We start from the raw sequence: 21,505 nt of genomic DNA, 5'->3' as shown, positions 1-21,505 counted from the left end.
GCCTTAACTCCCAATTTCCCTGCTTTTTGGAGTTTGGTTGAAAACTGTGGAGCCTTTAAGGTTGTTTTGTAAACCGTAGGTTTTTTGTTTATTGAATATAAGGAAAATTCTGGACTCAGCAAGCCTCTAGCCGTGAGGCACGAAACACACATTGAAACTTCTTCTCATGGAGGCCTCTTGTTCACGATCCTGCATTGAGAGCAGGTCTGAGTCCATCTCAGGCTCCAGAAAGGAAAACCTTCGGCCCTCCAGGAAAGAAGAGGTCTGCTGATGAACCAGAGTTTCTCTCCCAATCCGTCCCACCGCTCCCTTTCTAAGCCCTCTCTGCTCCCAACACTTGAACCCCAAACAGGGACCTGAGTAACAGCGGTTTCTCCCCACTCTCGGGATGTGAACTTCGTGCTCACTTAATACATCAAAGAGGGACGTACTAAAACCAACAGCAGGCTCCCTTCTTAACAAACAAAAGCGCCCCAGGTTTTATTCCGAAGGCCTCGTGGCCAAAGTGACTTGTTAATTTTACTTATCCACTAGGTTTGAATCAGGGAGAGGCAACAAAACAAAAATGCAATGCAAATAGGACACCAGGGCAGCCTTTTACCCGCAGGGGGGACATTCCTCCTCCCCACCCGGGACCTTTCCTCTTGGGTCCCTCCCAGACACCCCTCCTTTCTGCAGCCTTCCCTTCCGCGATCCCCTAGTTATAGGGAGGGAAGGAGGTGCAAGGCGGGGGTCTCCTGGAGAGGCCGTAAGTGGGTCAGTCCCCTGGGAGGGGGGGCTCGGGGGGGCTCTCTCTTCCCACCCACCCCCTGCCCCAAACCTGCACCCCCTGCCCTGGGGGGGCTCTCTTTCCGCCCCCGCCCCCCTGGGACCCCCCTTGCAATCTGCACTCACCGGCTCCTTTGCAGGGAAAATAGGCTGCAGACAGCGGAAACACGAGGCTCGCAGGAGCAGGGGGAGAATCCCAGGCTCCTTTGCAATGGGGGGGGAAGGAAGTGTGGGGCCGGAAAGGAGGGGCCTCATCCAGCCTGGGCTCTAGAACAAAGCCCCCTCTCCGCCTCTTTAACCCTTCGGTGGAGGCAGCACTAGAGAGCCGCAGAGGCTCCTGGCAAAGACGCGGACTTGGGAAGGGGGCTTTCCCACAATGGGGGGGATGTCTTTCATCCCCCCCAGCAGCATCGCAGCCCCATCTGCTTCTGGGGGCTTTGTGGGATCCACAGCCATTTCCCCTTTGAGTGTGTAAAGCAGCCTCCGGCATTAGAGCCCTCCATCCTTCTGCCTGCCCTTGCTGCAGAGCAGCGTTCCCCAACCTGGTGCCCTTCAGAACTCAAAACACGAATAGATCCTCTAAAAAGAGAGCGGTCAAGTATGGTGACCCTGAGAAAAGGAGGACAGGGTTCCTGTTTCTTTAGCAGTTGCATAGAAAATGGAATTTCAGCAGGTGCCATTTGTATATATGGAGAACCTGGTGAAATTCCCTCTTCATCACAATAGTTAATGCTGCAGGAGCCCTGCCCTCTTTTAAACCTGGTCACTCTAGTATAGCTCCTGCAGCTTTAACTGTTGCGATGAAGAGGGAATTTCACCAGGTTCCCCATATATACAAATGACACCTGCTGAAATTCCCTTTTCAATACAACTGTTAAAGATACAGGAGCCCTGTCCTCCTTTCCATAGGGTCACCCTAAAGTTAGGTGAAGTTTTATCAGGGTACAGGAAGATTCTGGATCCACGGAGCCACTAGCCGTGAGGAGTAAAACACACACGGCAACTTCTTCTCATGGTGGCCTCTTGTTCCACACCTGGACCCCTGCTTTGAGAGCAGGTCTGAATCCATCTCAGGCTCAAGGCAGGAAAACCTTCGGCCCTCCAGGAAATAAGAGGTCTTCTGATGAACCAGGGTTTCTCTCCCAATGCATCCCATGGCTCCGTTCTAAGCCCCCTCTGTTCCTTGCATTTGAGCCCCAAACAGGGACAGAAGCGAACAATGATTTCCACCCGCTCTTAGGATGTGAACAGCAGGGCTCCTTTCATCCACAAAAGCAGGACATAATAAAGCCAATGAAAGCATTTGCCCATAGCAAATCCATAGTTGCCCACAGAGAAAACATAGCACAGTCCTTGTCTTTCAGTCAGCTGCACTTAGGTTTTATTTAATGTAATTTGATTTTATATTTCTGACTTTTAATTTTATTTATTGTGATTAATTATCTTCTTGTGTTGCATTGTTTGGCATTGTAGTAGTAGTATTTATTTACGTTGTAGTCAAGCAACACATCTTAAATCGCATCAAAGAATTCATGCAGGCAGAAACTCCATCAGCGCTCAAACTGTGCAGTCAGCGTCCATCATAGCAAAGGCTTGAAATCCCTTTGAAGGTCACACATAAGGAAGAGTCCAGTAAATTCTAATAGTAACACCTTTCAGTATTTATATTTATTTTATATTTATTTAATTTATATACTGCCCCATAGCTGAAGCTCTCTGGGCGGTTCACAAAGGTTAAAAACAGTAAACATTTTTACAAAGTATACAAAATTTAAAACCATCAAAAACATAAAAACAGTATCCATTTAAAAACAACAGTTCTGGGGGCTGTTAAAAACAAACAGCGTTGTGAAATATAGTTAAATGCCTGGGAAAAAAGTCTGGATATATTTCTGGAGAAGGCTACCCATGGCTACTAGACAAAATCTTGAGCTTGCATAGGAACGTGCGGTGAAAATCCAGTCCTGATGCCTATCAACTCTATGGGTTTCTCCCAATTGAAAGAACCCCATTGGTTGATCCCCCCCTTAGCCTTCACAGCTCTACCTGTTGTAGGACAACAGATCCACCCATAGATCCACCATACAATGTTGCAGTCCATCTCCAATACGGCCTGAATCTAGGCTGCAGCCTGAAGTGCATGAGCTGTCTTAATGTTCTCCTTGAGCCTGATTTTTCTGGGGGAGATACTCAAAAAGGAAATGTTGTTTAGTAATGAGGTTTGAGGGTATCAGACCCACTCTGGCCTGCTTCCCAGAGTGGGTCTTAAACACTCAACATAGAATCATAGAACAGCAGAGTTGGAAGGGGCCCACAAGGCCACCGAGTCCAACCACCTGCTAAATGCAGGAATCCACCCCAAGGCATCCCCGAAAGATGGTTGTCCCGCTGCCTCTTGAATGCCTCTAGTGTGGGAGAGCCCACAACCTCCCTAGGTAACTGATTCCATCGTCGTACTGCTCTAACAGTCAGGAAGTTTTTCCTGATGTCCAGCTGGAATCTGGCTTCCTTTAACTTAAGCCTGTTATTCCGTGTCCTGCACTCTGGGAGGATCGAGAAGAGATCCTGGCCCTCCTCTGTGTGACAACCTTTGAAGTTTTTGAAGAGTGCTATCATGTCTCCCCTTAATCTTCTCTTCTCCAGGCTAAACATGCCCAGTTCTTTCAGTCTCTCTTCATCGGGCTTTGTTTCCAGACCCCTAATCATCCTGGTTGCCCTCCTCTGAACACGCTCCAGCTTGTCTCCAGCTTGTCCTCTGGACACGCTCCAGCTTGTCCAGCCCAGAACTGGACGCAATACTCTAGATTAGGCCTTACCAGAGCCGAATAGAGAGGAACCAGTACCTCACGTGATTTGGAAGCGATACTTCTATTAATGCAGCCCAAAATAGCATTTGCCTTTCTTGCAGCCATATCGCACTGTTGGTCCATATTCAGCTTGCGATCTACAACAATTCCAAGATCTTTCTCGTTTGTAGTATTGCTGAGCCAAGTATCCCCCATCTTGTAACTGTGCATTTGTTTTCTATTTCCTAAATGTAGAACTTGGCATTTATCCCTATTAAATTTCATCCTGTTGTTTTCAGCCCAGCATTCCAGCCTATCAAGTTCACTTTGAGGTTTGTTTCTGTTTTCCAGCGTACTAGCTATCCCACCCAATTTTGTGTCATCTGCAAATTTGTTAAGCGTTCTCTGCATCTCCTCGTTCAATTCATTAATAAAAATGTTGAAGAGCACTGGGCCCAGGACTGAGCCCTGCGGTACCACAGTTTGAGAAGGTTCCATTGATAAGTACTCTTTGAGTCCGATTCTGTAGCCAACTGTGAATCCACCTAATAGTTGTTCCATCTAGCCCACTTTTAGCTAGTTTGTTAATCAAAATGCCATGTGGTACTTTGTCAAAAGCTTTGCTGAAGTCAAGATATATAACATCCACAGCATTCGCACAGACCACAAGGGAGGTTACCCGATCAAAAAATGAGATCAAATTTTTCTGACAGGACTTGTTCTTGACAAATCCATGTTGTCTTCCAGTAATCACCGGTGTTTACAGATTGACTTCTTTATAATCTGCTCCAGAATGGATGTCAGGCTGACTGGTCTGTAGTTCCTAGGTTCCTCCTTTTTGCCCTTTTTGAAGATAGGGACAATGTTAGCCCACCTCCAGTCGTCCGGCACCTCACCCGTCTTCCATGATTTTGCAAAGATAATAGACAAAGGTTCTGAGAGTTCTTCCGCTAGCTCCTTCATTACTCTAGGATGCAGTTCATCGGGCCCTGGAGATTTGCACTCATCCAGCTGCCTTCAAGATGCAGCTGGACAAGCATCTGTCGGGGATGCTCCAGGGTGGACCCCTGCATTGAGCAGGGTCTGGACTCGATGGCCCTGTAGGCCCCCTCCAACTCTGCTGTTCTATGACTCTATGATTCTAAGGAAATTATGTGTTCTTTGACCATTTGTTTATCAATTTCAGACCTCAATCCTGCCCCCTCAACTTCTGCTTCACTTTTTCCAGGGGGGTCATAGAACTGCTTTTGGGAGAAGACTGAGGGAAAGTAGGAATTGAGCACTTCAGCCTTTTCTTTGTCCTCTGTTATCAATTTGCCATCCTCATTAAGCAGTTGAACCACCATTTCTTTTCTCTGTCTTTTATTACTCACGCATCTGAAGAAAGCCTTTTTATTGCTTTTAGCATCCCTCACTAATCTCAGTTCATTCTCAGCTTTAGCCTTCCTGATGCCATTTTGGCACTTCTGAGCCACCTGTCTGTACTCTTCTTTTGTAGCCTGGCCTTCCTTCCACTTCCTATATGTATCCTTTTTTGTTTTCAGGTCATCTCTAAGCTTTTTGTGGAGCCACATTGGTTTCTTCTGTTGTCTTCTATCTTTTCTCCATGTTGGAATTGTTTGAAACTGTGCCTTTAAAATTTCCTTTTTTAAATACTCCCACCCATCCTGCACTCCTTTTCTCATTAGGCTCACTTGCCACGGGACCTTACTTATCATAGTTGTGAGTTTATTAAAATCAGCTTTCCTAAAATCCAGAGTACGTGTATGGCTACGCTCGACTTTTGTCTCCTTCATAATCAAGAATTCATGTATGACGTGGTCACTTTCCCCCAGAGTTCCCGTAACTGCCACTTTATCCACGAACAGTATAATAAGAGTGGCAACACTCAAACCACAAAGACACCAAAACAGCCTCCACAAATGAACAACTCAGAAATCCCACAATGCACAAAGAACAGGCACATCAACAATATTTATAAGATGTTCACATTAACATTCACAACAAAGCCTGCAATATCAACATCTAATATACATATGGTGAACTATTCACATGAAGCGTCTTTTATATAAACAGTAGTCCTGTACTAATTGCTGTTAGTAGAGCAGATCCTTCAGTTTTAAAAGACTCCCAGAAGAATGAATACAATTGGAGTAGAATGTTTCATCAATCAACCTTGATGACCCATAGAAAATTCACACAAGCATGGAGTGCTGAAAATGTGGAAGAAAAGTCCTCACAGTATGTCCGATTGTGGGGAAAGAAACTTTCCCTGGAGCCAGCACCTTCCAAAGCTGTCTGAGTAGTCCTGGCTTAAGCACTTGCCTGCTGATCTAGGAGGAATAAACTTTGCCTGACGCTGTGAGTCCCCATGGCCATGAGGATTGTTCCAGGAGTGCAGCTCTGGTAACCACCTGGCCAGTTTCCCCCAGAATCTCCAGGTTTTCATACCCTCTGGGGGGCTCCGGGGGGAATTTTCAATTTATTTTAAAACCTCTGGGAATAGCGTGGGGGGTGTGGGGGAGCAGGCTGCACGTTTTCTGGACTCCAGGAAAGTGCACAGATCGCATTCGCCATTAGCCTGGCTGGGGAATATTTGCGCCCGGATGGACAATCCCTGTGGGAGAGGCTGTGCGGCAGCAGTAGTGGCAGCAGCAGCATGGGGCGAGGTGGCGGTAGTGGTGGTGACCAGTGAGGCAAGGCAAGGCGGGCGCTATTTAATAAATTCTTCCCCGTGGCATCCGTACAGTACTGTCCCCAAAGGCACAGACTGATATATATAAGGTGCCGGAAAGCACACAACTACGCAAACCATAAATGGGTTTCTTGTTAATCATCTCTCTTCACTAGTGGTTTCGGTAGTTGTGTGCTTCCAGGACCCTAATATATATTAGTCATTTAAAAACTACTGCCTTCTATTTATTTTTGCCCAAAGTCACAGACCACATGTCTTCCTAGCATAATTCTTTTTAATTATTTCAAACATGACAGACATCCATACCACAAGAACATTACAAAGAGTACAAACAAAAATACAATGAAAAAATCATCTAAGGTTAAGGTGTACTTTCGGCTTTCTTCATATCAGAAAAGCGAACTATCTTTTCTCGTTCCTCCATTATATTTAACACAGTAAACAATAAGCCTATGCGGCAGGGTCTTGCTATTTACTGTGTAATCTGTACAGCACCATGTACATTGATGGTGCTATATAAATAAATAATAATAATAATAATAGTAATAATTCTTCTATCTTAACTATATCTCCACAGACAAATACATCATTTCTCTCGGTTTCTTGCAAAAATGCTATCAGAGGTTTCCATTCAGATATAAACGTGGATGTGGACTTTTCTCTCGTTATCGATGTGAGTTTTGCCATCTCCGCCAACACCAACATCTTCAAAATCCATTCATTTTTTTGAATTCAAGAGTGTGTTTGTATCCAGAATGCTTTGGCTTTTTTACAAGTCCACCAAAGATGATAAAAGTTTCCTCCTTCTCCTAATTTCCAACAGTTTCCCGAGGGACTCTTGTACATTTCAGCCAACTTTACAGGAGACATATACCATCTGTACATCATATTAAAAAATACTCTTTAAGTCTTGAACATAATGTAAATTTCAAACCTTTCCACCCCATATTCTCCCACTGTTCCATTGAAACGTTGTATCCAAAGTTTTGAGCCCATTTTATCATAGCCTTTTACCTGCTCATCCTCCGTCTCGTACTTTAATAAAAGTGTATGTATCTTTGAGATAACATGTTCATTATTTGGACATAACATCATTTCAAATTCAGATTTTGATTGCTCAAACCCACCATTCTTTTGTCTATTTTAAACCTTTCCATGACTTGTGCACAAGGAAACCTAATTTGTACATACCAAAACACGTATGACCATCTTTCAGCAGTTCCTCCCTTGATTTTAACTGATATTCATCTTGTGACATTTGTAACACATCATTATATGTCAACCATTTAGGCATATTTATCAATTCCCTTCTATGAATACCCCCCTGGGCCGATACCCAAAGTGGTATTTTAAGACAGAACCTTGGTTTACGTTAACCTTGGCTTTATCGTACCACAAATAGCCATGCCATCCAAATCTCAATTCGTATCCTTCCAGTTCCAACAGTCTCCTATTTTTCAACAACACCTAATCTTTCATCCACATTAAACAGCAGTCCAAGAAATACACTTTGAGGTCCGGTAGGCCCAGCCCTCCCCTTTCTTCTGCATCCTGCAATATTTTAATTTTAACTCTTGGGTTTTTTGATTGCTGTATAAACATAGATATCTCTCTCTGTCACTGCTCAAATGGTAAATCCAATGTTACAATGGGTATTGTTTGAAACAAAAATAACATTCTAGGCAAAACATTCATTTTAATTGTTGCAATTCTCCCCAAAAGTGACAGTTGAACCTTTTCCCATCTTGCAAAACCTTTAACTTCATTCCAAACCTTAACATAATTATTATGAAATAACATAAAATTCATGTTTGTCAAGAATAGTTCCCAAATAAGCTTGGCCACAGCATAAAGAACTTGTTCAGGAGGGCTTTAAACTGAATCTTATGGGGCTGGGAGACGTAAACTTCAAGGCAACAATAGAAGAAGGCCCATGCATCCTAAAGCAGAGAACAGCTCCAATAGTGCCCCAAAATATTGTCCAAAACAATATAGGAACAAAGCCAGACTATAAAGCACATGGTCTTCGATGCCTATATGCTAATGCACAGAGTGTGGGAAACAAACGGAATGAACTTGAACTTTTATAACATGAAGGCAAATACGACATGATAGGTATAACTGAAACTTGGTGGGATGACTCCCATGACTGGAATATAGCAATTGAAGAATGTAACTCGTTCAAAAAGAGCAGAAGAAATCGAAAGGGAGGCGGAGTTGCACTATATGTTAAAAATACCTATCCCTGCACAGAAATACAGGCGGATCAGACTGGGAGCCCCATCGAGAGAATCAAGGTTAAAAGAAATGTGCTGAGGACTAAAAAGAAAATTATAATTGGAGTCTACTACTGATCACCCAATTAAGGAGAAGACAAGGACTAAACTTTTGAAAAACAAATTGCCAGTGTTTCAAGGAAGTGTGATGTAGTAATGATGGGGGACTTCAGTTACCCCGATATCTTTTGGGAAACAAATACTGCCAAAAGTGTGGGTGATCACTTCCTCCTACAGAAAGTGGAGGAAGGAACTAGAGGATCAGCAATCCTTGACTTGATATTGATCAATAGGGATGACTTAGTGGATAAAGTAGCAGTTACGGGAACTCGGGGGGAAAGCGACCACCTCGTACTTGAATTTTTGATTATAAAGGAGACAAAAGCTGAGTGCAGCTGTACACATACTCTGGATTTCAGGAAAGCTGATTTTAATAAACTCAGAACTATGATAAGCAAGGTCCCATGGCAAGTGACCCTAATGAGAAAAGGAGTCCAAGATGGGTGGGAGTATTTTTTTAAAAAAATTTAACAGCACAATTACAAACCATTCCAACAAGGAAAAAAAGATAGAAGACAACAGAAGAAACCAATGTGGCTCCACAAAAAGCTTAGAGATGATCTGAAAACAAAAAAGGGATACATACAGGAAGTGGAAAGAAGGCCAGGCTACAAAAGAAGAGTACAGACAGGTGGCACAGAAGTGCCGAAATGGCGTCAGGAAGGCTAAAGCTGAGAATGAGCTGAGATTAGCGAGGGATGCTAAAAGCAATAAAAAGGCTGTCTTCAGATACATGAACAGTAAAACACACAGGAAAGAAATGGTGGTTCAACTGCTTGACGAGGATGGGTAATTGATAACAGATGACAAAGAAAAGCCTGACGTGCTGAATTTCTACTTTGGCTCTGTCTTTTCCCAAAAGCGGGTCTATGACCACTCTGGAGAAAGTGAAGCACAAGTTCAGAGGGCAGGATTGCAGTCTGAGATTGATAAACAAATGGTCAATGAACACCCAATTTCCTTGAATGAGATCAGATCTCCAGGGCCTGATGAACTGCATCCTAGAGTAATGAAGGAGCTAGCGGAAGAACTCTCAGAACCACCGTCTATTATCTTTGCGAAATCATGGAAGACGGGTGAGGGGCCGTATGTCTGGAGGAGGGCTAACGTTGTCCCTTCTTCAAACAGGGCAAAAAGGAGGAACCTGGGAAAAGACAGGCCAGTCAGTCTGACATCCATCCCTGGGAAAATTCTGGAGCAGATTCTAAAGAAGTTAATCTGGAAGCACCTTGAAAACAATGCAATAATTACTAGAAGCCAACAGGGATTTGTCAAGAACAAATCCTGTCAGACTAATCTGATCTTATTGTTTGATCGTGCCCCATGATATTCCGATAAACAAAAGAGCTAAAAGTGGGCTAGATGGAACAACTATTAGATGGCTACATAGTTGGCCGGATTCAAAGAATGCTTATCAACAGTACCTTCTCAATCTGAGAGGAGGTAAGGAGGTAAGGAGTGGGGTACCGCAGGGATCAGTCCTGGGCCCAGTGCTCTGTGAATTCTTTGATGCTGCTTAAGGCTTGAGCATTGAGTAAAGCTCTTCCCGCACTTAAAGCATTTATAGGGCTTCTCCCCAGTGTGAGTTCTTTTATGCTGCTTAAGTTTGCTGCTTTCAGAAAAGCTCTTCCCGCACTCAAAGCATTTATAGGGCTTCTCCCCAGTGTGAATTCTCTGATGCCGCTTAAGTTGTGTGGTCTGAGCAAAGCTCTTCTCACATTCAAAGCATTTATAGGGCTTCTCCCCAGTGTGAACTCTTTGATGCAGCATAAGGGTTTCTCTGCGAGCAAAGCTCTTCCCGCACTCAAAGCATTTATAGGGCTTCTCCCCAGTGTGAATTACTTGATGCTGCTTAAGCTGTGACCTCTGAGCAAAGTTCTTCCCACACTCTAAGCATTTATAGGGCTTCTCCCCAGTGTGAATACTTTGATGCTGCTTAAGGCTTGAGCATTGAGTAAAGCTCTTTCCGCACTCTAAGCATTTAATGGGATTCTCCCCAGTGTGAGTTCTTTGATGCTGCTTAAGGTTGCTTCTTTCAGAAAAGCTCTTCCCGCACTCAAAGCATTTATAGGACTTCTCCCCAGTGTGAGTTCTTTTATGCTGCTTAAGTTTGATGCTTTCAGAAAAGCTCTTCCCGCACTCAAAGCATTTATAGGGCTTCTCCCCAGTGTGAATTGTTTGATGCCGCTTAAGGCTGTTGGTGTCAGCAAAGCTCTTCCCGCACTCAAAGCATTTATAGGGCTTCTCCCCAGTGTGAATTCTTTGATGATACTTAAGGTGTGTGCTCTGAGCAAAGCTCTTCTCGCACTCAAAGCATTTATAGGGCTTCTCCCCAGTGTGAATTGTTTGATGCAGCTTAAGGTGTGAGCTGCGAGCAAAGCTCTTCCCACACTCTATGCATTTATAGGGCTTCTCCCCAGTGTGAATTCGTTGATGCTGCTTAAGGTGTGAGCTGTGAGCAAAGCTCTTCCCACACTCTAAGCATTTATAGGGCTTCTCCCCAGTGTGAATTCATTGATGCTGCTTAAGGTGTGAGCTGAGAGCAAAGCTCTTCCCACACTCAAAGCATTTATAGGGCTTTTCTCCAGTGTGAATTCGTTGATGCAAGTTAAGTTGTGTGTTGAAAGTGAAGTTTCTTTCACACACTAAGCATTGAAACCTTTGATATTTGTTAGAATGAATCTTCTGGGTTTTACTCTGTTTCTTTCTTTTACATATGTTCTTTTTACTTGGTGCTTCTAGTATTGGAGTTTCACAGACTTCTGATCCTTCAAAAGAAAGGGATTCGTTTTCCCTCTTCTCTTCCGTTTCAGTCTTCCTTCTCTGTTGTTGGCCATTTTTCTTGCTCTCCCTGTGATCACCTGCAAGTATAAACACAGAAATCATCTTGAAATCTTGGAACAAAACAAATGGTTGTTGATTTAATTCACAGGATAAAATAAAATAAAAAATCGTTGGTGAGGCAGATCCTTCTAAAGATATTAGATATCCCGATGGTCAATAGAACTGAGAACTAGACTGTCATACAGTTCTTTCATTTATATGGAGTAACTCATATAAAGTAGTTGAGAAAATAAATGAACAACATAAAATATGTAAAAACAAAAGACACCTAAAATCTGCCATTTCCTCCTAGCTGAACATTTAACTGGGAACTGGAAAGTGGGAATTCAACCCTAACGGTTATTTTCAATGTCTAGTTATATAGCTGTCTTCTGAAAAGGCTGAACTCTCCTCTCCTCCATGGAGACCATTAAGATAATATCTGTAACATCTTCAATATTACGCAGATGCTATTATATCAGCAAAGTAAGATGGGTTGGCAGCCATCTCTGCCACAGAGCAAGTCCATCAATGGGCTTTTCTCAATGTTTTGTCAGGTCTTCAGAGTCTACACGGACACAAAGAAAGATGAGCTGAAATTCCACCTTCCAGGATCTGGCAAGAAGGCAGAGAGGGAGCCTTACCCAGACGAATCCCATTCCTTACCCAGAGAGGAAAGGATCCCACGATTCTCCTCCATGACTTCTTTGTGCAGAGTCCTCTGGCCTGGGTCCAGCAGAGCCTACTCCTCCTCCGAGAAATGCACGGCCACCTCCTCAAAGGTCACCAGACCCTGAAAGAAGAAGAAGAAACGATGTTCTCTTTAAGCATTATTATCCCCTACCTGCCCAGGCTGTGCAGAAACCGCTTCCACTCCACCGCCAAGCGAACGAGGCCCAGAAGGACCCCCCAAGATCAGTTCACTTCCCCTGCAGGTTGTTTTGCTCCCTGTGAGGAAGGCAAAGAAGGTGGGAAGGTGAGAAGGTAAGTTAACATTCTTAACTATTCCCATTTTCATTGTTTATTTTCAGTGTTTATTTATTTATTGCATTTCTTTACCACACCATAGCCAAAGCACTTAAAAACAATATCCAAATATTTAAAACTGCGAAAACATACAATAAACACATACATATAAAACTACTATAACAAGCTTTAAAACTATGAGCCTAAAAAAACAGACCCAGGCTAATTAATTACATATTAATTACATATTGCTAATTACATATTGCTTGATGTGGCGCTGAAAAGATAACAATGTCAGTGCGATAGTTCCACAGTTGGGGGGCCACCACCGAGAAGGCCTCTCCCTTGTTGTCGTCCTCTGAGGTTCCCTCTGAGTAGGCGCCTGGAGGAGGACCTTAGTTGTTGAGTGCGTAAGACCGGGCCAGAGTGAGTCTGATACCCTCAAACCACATTACTAAACATTTCCTTTCTGAGTATCTCCCCCAGCAAAATCAGGCTCAAGGAGAACATTAAGACAGCTCATGCACTTCAGGCATAATTGAGGGAGGAAAACCATGGGGAAATACATCCACGAATCCTTACCCAGTGAGGGGGGTCCTCCGTCTCCCTCCTGCAAGATCCACCTGTCCAGAGGCCTCTGTGTGATGCCCAGTGGAGCCTTCTCTGCCTCAGGGAAATCTGTGGGTGCTCTGGCCAACATCCCCTGGACCTGGAGCAGGAGGGAGGATCCCAGGCAGAGAAGAGGGATTAGAGAAGGAAAGAAATGGCTCAGGTCAAGGCCGAGGCCAGCGTTTCCCAATCGCTTTACCTTTCATTGAGCCTAGAGAAGAGAAGATTGAGGGGAGACATGATAGCACTCTTCAAATCCTTAAAAGGTTGTCACACAGAGGAGGGCCAGGATCTCTTCTCGATCCTCCCAGAGTGCAGGACATGGAATAACGGGCTCAAGTTAAAGGAAGCCAGACATCAGGAAAATCTTCCTAACTGTTAGAGCAGTGCGACGGTGGAATCAGTTACCTAGGGAGGTTGTGGGCTCTCCCACACCAGAGGCATTCAAGAGGCAGCTGGACAACCGTCTGTCAGGGATGCTTTAGGGTGGATTCCTGCATTGAGCAGGGAGTTGGACTCGATGGCCTTGTAGGCCCCTTCCAACTCTGCTGTTCTATGATTCTTTCAGGTCCCATTCTAAAGTTGATCTACCATCCAAGCCACACAGCACAGGAACTTGTGTCTTTGTCAGGGGGCTAAGAGTTCAACCCTGATATCCAGCATTTTCCACTGTAGACACTGGGAGTTTGGGTGTCTACAAATGCTATTCCTGTTCCGTTGGGAGGACTCTGACACTTGTTGAAGAAGGATCCCCTCCTTCCCCAGAACTTCACAAATCCATTCATTTCTCCTGTGATCATCAGAACGTAAGAAGAGCACAAGCAGGCCTGTATGCTCCCTTAAAAGGGACTGAGTGGACTAATATGATGCTTAAAACATAGTTAATACAAACCTAATAATACTTACTACATATAAGAATGAAAATAAATATCAAAACAATGACAAAACAATGACAGAAAAGGATTACAATAGAGCTGTACTTTAAAAAAGAAGAACAGGATTGCAACCAAGGCCTCCAATTACACTCTTCCTTGAGTCCTTGTGGTTGTAATGTCCTTAAGGTGAAAATCCAGAATATTTCCCTCCTTCATAGTTGATGGTCTACTCTTGTCCCATATTCTTGAAACCTTTCAATAATCCAGAATCTCAGGTCTTTGTCATCATGGCCCATATCAAGAAAATGCTTGATCAGAGGTGCCTGAAGTCTTTTGCAGAGAATGCAGCTTTTGCGATTCATGCCATCAAGAGTACATGTAATTTATTGTACATTGGTATGACCACAAGAAGCATCAGAACCCGCATCTGTGAGCACAAAAGCTGCATTCGCTCCAAAAGTTTAAGTTTTCTTAAACTTACTTTGTTTACAGGAGGGAGGATCCCAGACAGAGAAGGGGGAGGTGGGAAGGAATGAAATGGGTCAGGTCAGGGCCGAGGGCAGCATTTCCCAATCAGTTTGACTTTCAGGTCTCTTTCTAAAGTTTGTTTATTTATTTATTTATTACATTTAAATACCGCCCAATAGCCGGAGTTCTCTGGGCGGTTCACAAAGTTGATCTACCATCAAAGCCACACAGCACAGGAACTTGTGTCTTTGTCAGGGGGCTGAGAATTAAGCCCTGGGATAAGAACTCTCAGAACCTTTGTCTATTATCTTTGCAAAATCATGGAAGACGGGTGAGGTGCCGGACGACTGGAGGAGGGCTAACGTTGTCCCTATCTTCAAAAAGGGCAAAAAGGAGGAACCTGGGAACTACAGACCAGTCAGTCTGACATCCATCCCTGGGAAAATTCTGGAGCAGATTATAAAGAAGTCAATCTGTAAATACCTTGAAATCAATGCGGTGATCGCTAGAAGCCAACATGGATTTGTCAGGAACAAGTCCTGTCAGACTAATTTGATCTCATTTTTTTGATCGGGTAACCTCCCTTGTAATGTAATCTTATATATTTGTAATATATTTGATGATTCTGTTTTATTTGATTATATATATGTTTGTAATAGCCTCGGCTACACAAATAAACTTTCTTTACTTACTTACTTACTTACTTGTGGACTGTGGGAATGCTGTGGACGTCATATATCTTGACTTCAGCAAAGCTTTTGACAAAGTGCCCCATGATATTCTGATCAACAAACTAGTGAAAAGTGGGCTAGATGGAACAACTATTAGGTGGATTCACAGTTGGCTACAGAATCGGACTCAAAGAGTACTTATCAATGGAACCTTCTCAAACTGGGGAGAGGCAACGAGTGGGGTGCCGCAGGGCTCAGTCCATGGCCCAGTGCTCTTCAACATTTTTATTAATGATTTGGACGAGGAGGTGCAGGGAACGCTGATCAAATTTGCAGATGACACCAAATTGGGTGGGATAGCTAATACCCTGGAAGACAGAAACAAACTTCAAAGTGATCTGGATAGGCTGGAGTGCTGGACTGAAAACAACAGAATGAAATTTAATAGGGATATATGCCAAGTTCTACATTTAGGAAATAGAAACCAAAGTCACAGTTACAAGATGGGGGATACTTGGCTCAGCAATACTACAAACGAGAAGGATCTTGGAATTGTTGTAGATCGCAAGCTGAATATGAGCCAACAGTGCGATATGGCTGCAAGAAAGGCAAATGCTATTTTGGGCTACATTAATAGAAGTATCGCTTCCAAATCACGTGAGGTACTGGTTCCTCTCTATTTGGCCCTGGTTAGGCCTCATCTTGAGTATTGCATCCAGTTCTGGGCTCCACAATTCAAGAAGGACGCAGACAAGCTGGAGCGTGTTCAGAGGAGGGCAACCAGGATGATCAGGGGTCTGGAAACAAAGCCCTATGAAGAGAGACTGAAAGAACTGAAAGAAGATTGAGGGGAGACATGAGTGCACTCTTCAAATCCTTAAAAGGTTGTCACACAGAGGAGGGCCAGGATCTCTTCTCGATCCTCCCAGAGTGCAGGACACGGAACAACGGGCTCAAGTTAAAGGAAGCCAGACATCAGGAAAATCTTCCTAACTGTTAGAGCAGTGCGACGGTGGAATCAGTTACCTAGGGAGGTTGTGGGCTCTCCCACACCAGAGGCATTCAAGAGGCAGCTGGACAACCATCTGTCAGGGATGCTTTAGGGTGGATTCCTGCATTGAGCAGGGGGTTGGACTCGATGGCCTTGTAGGCTCCTTCCAACTCTGCTATTCTATGATTCTATAAGCAAAGTGCTAGAACACCAGCCAAAAGGAAAGACAGAGCCTCCCAGACATTCTCTGATATCCAGCATTTTCCACTGTAAACACGGGAGGTTAGTGTCTACAAATGGTATTCCTGTTCTGTTGGGAGGACTCTGACAGCAGTTGAAGAAGGATCCCCTCCTTCCCCAGAACTTCACAAACCCATTCAGTTCTCCTGTCATCATGAGAAACTAAGAAGAGCCATTCTGGATCAGAACAAGGGTCCATCTAGTCCAGCATTCTCTCCCCACAGTGGTCCATCACCTGGAGGTAGGATATAGCCATCAGGACTAGTAGCCATCCACAGCCTTCTCCTACAGGATTTTGTCTAACCCCCATTTTAAACCATCTAAATTGGTGGCCATCACTACATCCTCTGGTAGGGAACTGCATATTTTAACCATCCAGTGTTAGCTTAACTATCCTCCAATGAGGGCCTGCTCTACACATGAAGAGCAACTATACTTGGGGGTTGTACCATTGGAAATTGGGGCATCCCTTCCTTAAAGGACATGTAAGGACACGTTGAGAGAAGTAGTAAGAACACAGTCCCTATTAGTTATCAAGATGAAATGCTCTCACCTGGTCTTTGTCCTCTGCCTGACTCAGGAGGAAGCCTTCTGCCAGGGCCACCGCCTGGGAGCTGGTCTCCGCTCCACATTCTCTGACCCAGCTCACCATCTCCGGGGTAGGACAGCCAGGAACTTCTCCAGGACCACCAGGTCCAGCATCTGAGCTTTCGTGTGCTTTTCTGGCTTCAGCCACTGGCAGCAAAGGTGGTGGAGACAGCTGCAAAAGCCTCGGGGCCCCATGGCCTCCTGGTAGCAGAAGTCCCTGAAGGGCTGAAGCTCCACGTCTGAGCAGGTGTTGCTCCCAGGCTGGTCCTGCTGCACTCTTCCTTCCCAGGGCTCTGCACGGCTCCCTCCCTGGATGTTGCAGGAGACATTTTCTGCATCAGGGCCTGCAAAGCTTTGCTCTTCCATCTTCACGCTCTTCTCCATCTCTGCTCCCACCAGGACTCGAAACAGTCTCCTGCCTTGGCTGCCAATTTCTCCTATGAGGCAGGGACTGCGCTGTAGGAATTAAAACGGAGCTTGTGAAGGAGGCACACAAGGTAGACCTGGTTAAAGTTCCCAACCCAGCCGCCCCCCTCCCACCGGATCCCAGTGAAATACTGGAACTGGAGCCAGTTCACCTGAGAATAACCACACTTCACCAAGGCTTCAGGCAATTTATTAAATCAGAGTAAGGCCTTGAGTGTCTGAACAATTCACAGGAGACAGGGGAGGGTGTGTGTGGGAAAACAGTCTAAAAGTTACAATGAAACTAAAAGGCCGCAGCAGAAATTAAACAACTTTAAAAGAGCAATAAAAGCCACATCACGGCAAGCCATTGAGTCAAAGCGACCCAAAGAGAGACAAGAAATCCTGGCTACCTAATACCTGATGTCACGGGGGTCCCTCTGCCACCCTTCTGTACCTCGAGCAGAATGACCTTTCACCAAATGAACAGAGACCAAAAACTGGAAACCAACTAACTGATCCCCAGAGCTAAGCAGGTGGGGTGGCCTGGCTCCACCAATCCACAAACAAGAAGCTCCCCAGGGCTCCCAGCGAGGAGAGAAGGTTCCCACCTTCAGCTGCACAGATCAACAACCCTGTGGAACGGCCTTAGGCTACCGGCTGCCTTGATAAAACCTGGTAACGGAGCCAGATGGCTGCTTGACTGATCATTCTGCCGAAGGACGGCCGAACAACGCCCCCCCCCCCCCCCGGCCAGCTACAATGCCCATGTGCCTTCCCCAATAATTTGATTCTTGTAAACACCAGCCTGGCAAGGTAGACCACAAATCCAAGCTTCAGAGCTGGTATTTCGAAGGTGTGTCGAGGAACCCGGGAAAGGTGGGTCTCTGCTAAGTGGGATCGCTGAGTGGTGGTCAAAGACTCTAAGATGTAGGAGGCTGTGGGCTCTGCCACACTAGAGGCCTTCAAGAGGCAGCTGGACAACCATCTGTCAGTAATGCTTTAGGGTGGATTCCTGCATTGAGCAGGGGGTTGGTCTTGATGGCCTTATAGGCCCCTTCCAAATCTGCTATTCCATGATTCTCTTTTTTTAGAAGGTTTATTACGAGCAGCGCTTAGCACTGCAAGATGGAAGCCCTCAGAGGACCAAGAAACTGCCCACTATTTTCAGGAAATGCTAACATACTTACAGGGTCAGTCCCCTTAGAAACAAGGCAGAACCTCTCCGTAGAATACACCAATCATAAAACAGCAACAGGTAAGCTTCTCAGCCAGTTATAAGCAAGGATTTTACACATGTGCAGAGTGCAATCTTTTCAAGGACAGAAAAACAATACATCAATGATTACTGAGAATCTTGTACCGCAGGGCTCAGTCCTGGGCCCAGTGCTCTTCAATATTTTTATTAATGATTTTGATGAGAAGGTGCAGGGAACGCTTATCAGATTTGCAGATGACACCAAATTGGGTGGGATAGCTAATACCCTGGAAGACAGAAACAAACTTCAAAGTGATCTTGATAGGCTGGAGTGCTGGGCTGAAAACAACAGGATGAAATTTAATAGGGAAAAATGCCAAGTTCTACATTTAGGAAATAGAAACCAAAGGCACAGTTACAAAATGGGAGATACTTGGCTCAGGAATACTACAAACGAGAAGGATCTTGGAATTGTTGTAGATCGCAAGCTGAATATGAGCCAACAGTGCGATATGGCTGCAAGAAAGGCAAATGCTATTTTGGGCTGCATTAATAGAAGTATAGCTTCCAGATCACGTGAGGTACTGGTTCCTCTCTATTCGGCTGTGGTTAGGCCTCATCTAGAGTATTGCGTCAGAGTGGGGGGGTGGGGAGGGGGGGAAGGTAGGAGGGAAGGGGTTGGGGTAAGGGGCTGGGGGTAGTTGTATGGAGTTTGTGTTTTTATGTAAGTAAATTTGAGTTGCAGAGCACAAGGGATCGGAAGAGACTTCAGAAGGGTGAATATGGATAAAAAGATAAAAGTATCAACACTCAATGTTAAAGGTTTGGGGGCAGTCGTGAAAAGGAGGAGAATAGAACAAATGTTTAATAAAGAAGGATCGGATATTATAATGGTGCAAGAAACACACCAAGGCTCTGAGAATTCGAATATGATAAAATTAAAGTGGTTAGCTTACTATGAAAAGTCATTAGGAACGTCAAAAAAAAATGAAGTGGCCACTTTGATCTAAAAAAAAAGTGGGTTTATATTAGAAGAAACAAAAAAGGACGATAGTGGCAGATATCTTATGTTAAAAGGTAAAATTGAAGGAAAGGTATATACGCTAATTAATGTGTATGCCCCAAATGAGAGACATAGAGAGTTTTTTATAAAGTTATTTAAAGAAATAGAAGAATTCAAGGAGGGGTATGTTATATTAGCTGGGGACTTTAATATGGTTATGGATAATAGATGGGACAGGTCGAATCCCACTAATGTTGAAAAGAGGAATAATATAACTATATTGAATAAATTAGTAAAAGAAAATGATTATTTAGATTCTTGGCGTTTACTCAATGGGATTAGGCCTGGGTTTTCATATTTTTCCCCAGTTCATCATACATACTCCAGGATAGACTATATATTTGTCTCAAAAGATTTTGCAACAAAGATTTGTAAAATGGAAATGGGGGTAATAAAAGTAACTGATCATGCCTTGTTAAGTTTAGAATTTGCAGTTAAGAAGAACTATAAAGAGGCATATAGATGGAAGCTGAATACAAAAATACTGAAATATAATAAAGTGGTAGAGAAAATTCAGAAGGAATTGTCGGAGTCATGGGAAATTAATGAAAAGGGAGGAACAGCTGGGTCAGTCGTTTGGGACACCATGAAGGCTGTAGTAAAAGGAATTTGTATTAGAGAGACGTGTAGCTTAAAAAGATAACAATGTGCAGAGCAGGAAAAGTTAGAGATAGAAATTAGAAATTTGGAGGAAGAATATTGGCAAGCTAAAATAAATATAAATTAGTAGAAATACAAGCTAAGAAGAAACAATTAGAAAATTTAAATTTAGAGGAGGTTCAAAAGAATTTAATATATATGAAAAGGGAATATTTTGAAAACAGTAATAAGAATTCTAGGTTGCTTGCCAGGCTCACACAAAAAGAAAAAGGGAGGAATGGGATAGAAGTATTGAAGGATAATCGAGGGAATTATTGTCATATAATGAAAGATAAAATAAAAATTTTCCAGGAATTTTATCAGGAACTATATAAAGGTAAAGAAATACAACAAGAAAAGGTGGAGGAATATATTGGAAGGTTTATAAAGAATGGAATAAAACCAGAATATAAAGAGTTAATGGAGAAGGTAATAACTCAAAGAGAAGTTGAAGATGTTATTGATAATTTGAAAGTTGGTAAATCACCGGGAGCAGATGGTTTAGGACCAGAATATTATAAAGTTTTTAAAGAATTTTTAGTTCCAAAGTTATTGAAACTTTATAATATGATATTATCAGGAGAGAAGATACCTGAAACATGGGAGCACTCATTGATAATTCTAATTCCAAAACCAGATAAAGACCTGACTAGTCCTGATTCTTATAGACCTATCTCGTTAATAAATCAGGATGCCAAAATTTTCTCATCTATTATGGCTAAACAGTTAAATAAATTTATATCAGAATATAGAGGAGAAGATCAATGTGGATTTGTGGTAGGAAGGCAGATGCATAGTTTAGTGGGAAGAGTTTTAAATGTAATAAATGTAATAAAAAAATCAAATATCAAGGCAGGAATTATGGCATTGGATATTTTTAAGGCCTTTGATTGTGTGAGCTGGCAGGCATTAAAGATTATTGTAGATAAATTGGGATTTGGAAATAAATTTAAAAACATAATAGAACAGCTATACTCCCAAAACACAGCTGTAGTGGTGGTAAACGATGGACTCACTGAAAAGATACGACTAGCCAGAGGTACAAGACAAGGATGTCCGCTCTCGCCGGTCCTGTTTGTAATGGTTATGGAAGTATTGGCGAAGGCACTAAGGGAGGATGAAGAGTTAGAAGGAATTGGAGAGGTAAGGGAAATAAAGTTAAATATGTTTGCGGATGACACTTTATTGACCATTAAGAACCCAATAAGAAAAATAGAAAGAATTAAATATCAGTTGAGGGAATTTGAAGAAATTACAGGGTTAAGAATAAATTGGTCTAAATCAGAGATGATGTTGTTTAATTATACTAAGAAGGAAGAAAAGGAATGGGAATATAAGGGAATAGAAATGAGAGTTAAGGAGGAGATTAAATATTTGGGAATTA

At 43.4% G+C, this 21,505-nt stretch overlaps 1 protein-coding gene across 1 annotated transcript in view; it reads right to left on the bottom strand.

Moving 5' to 3' along the window:
- Positions 1-21,505, bottom strand: part of LOC134395747 (uncharacterized) — a gene marked incomplete at its 5' end in the record, with an annotated part of 275,440 nt that overhangs the window by 110,808 nt on the left and 143,127 nt on the right. Inside the window, 1 exon segment of the mRNA XM_063121910.1 lies at positions 10,115-11,133. Within this exon segment, the coding sequence (XP_062977980.1) occupies positions 10,115-11,133 (1,019 nt within the window).

This window comes from Elgaria multicarinata, chromosome 3, assembly GCF_023053635.1.
Source record: "Elgaria multicarinata webbii isolate HBS135686 ecotype San Diego chromosome 3, rElgMul1.1.pri, whole genome shotgun sequence".
Classification (NCBI taxonomy): Eukaryota; Metazoa; Chordata; class Lepidosauria; order Squamata; family Anguidae; genus Elgaria; species Elgaria multicarinata.
Note: the sequence above shows the minus strand (reverse complement) of the source record. Positions and strands in the feature narration are given on the sequence as shown.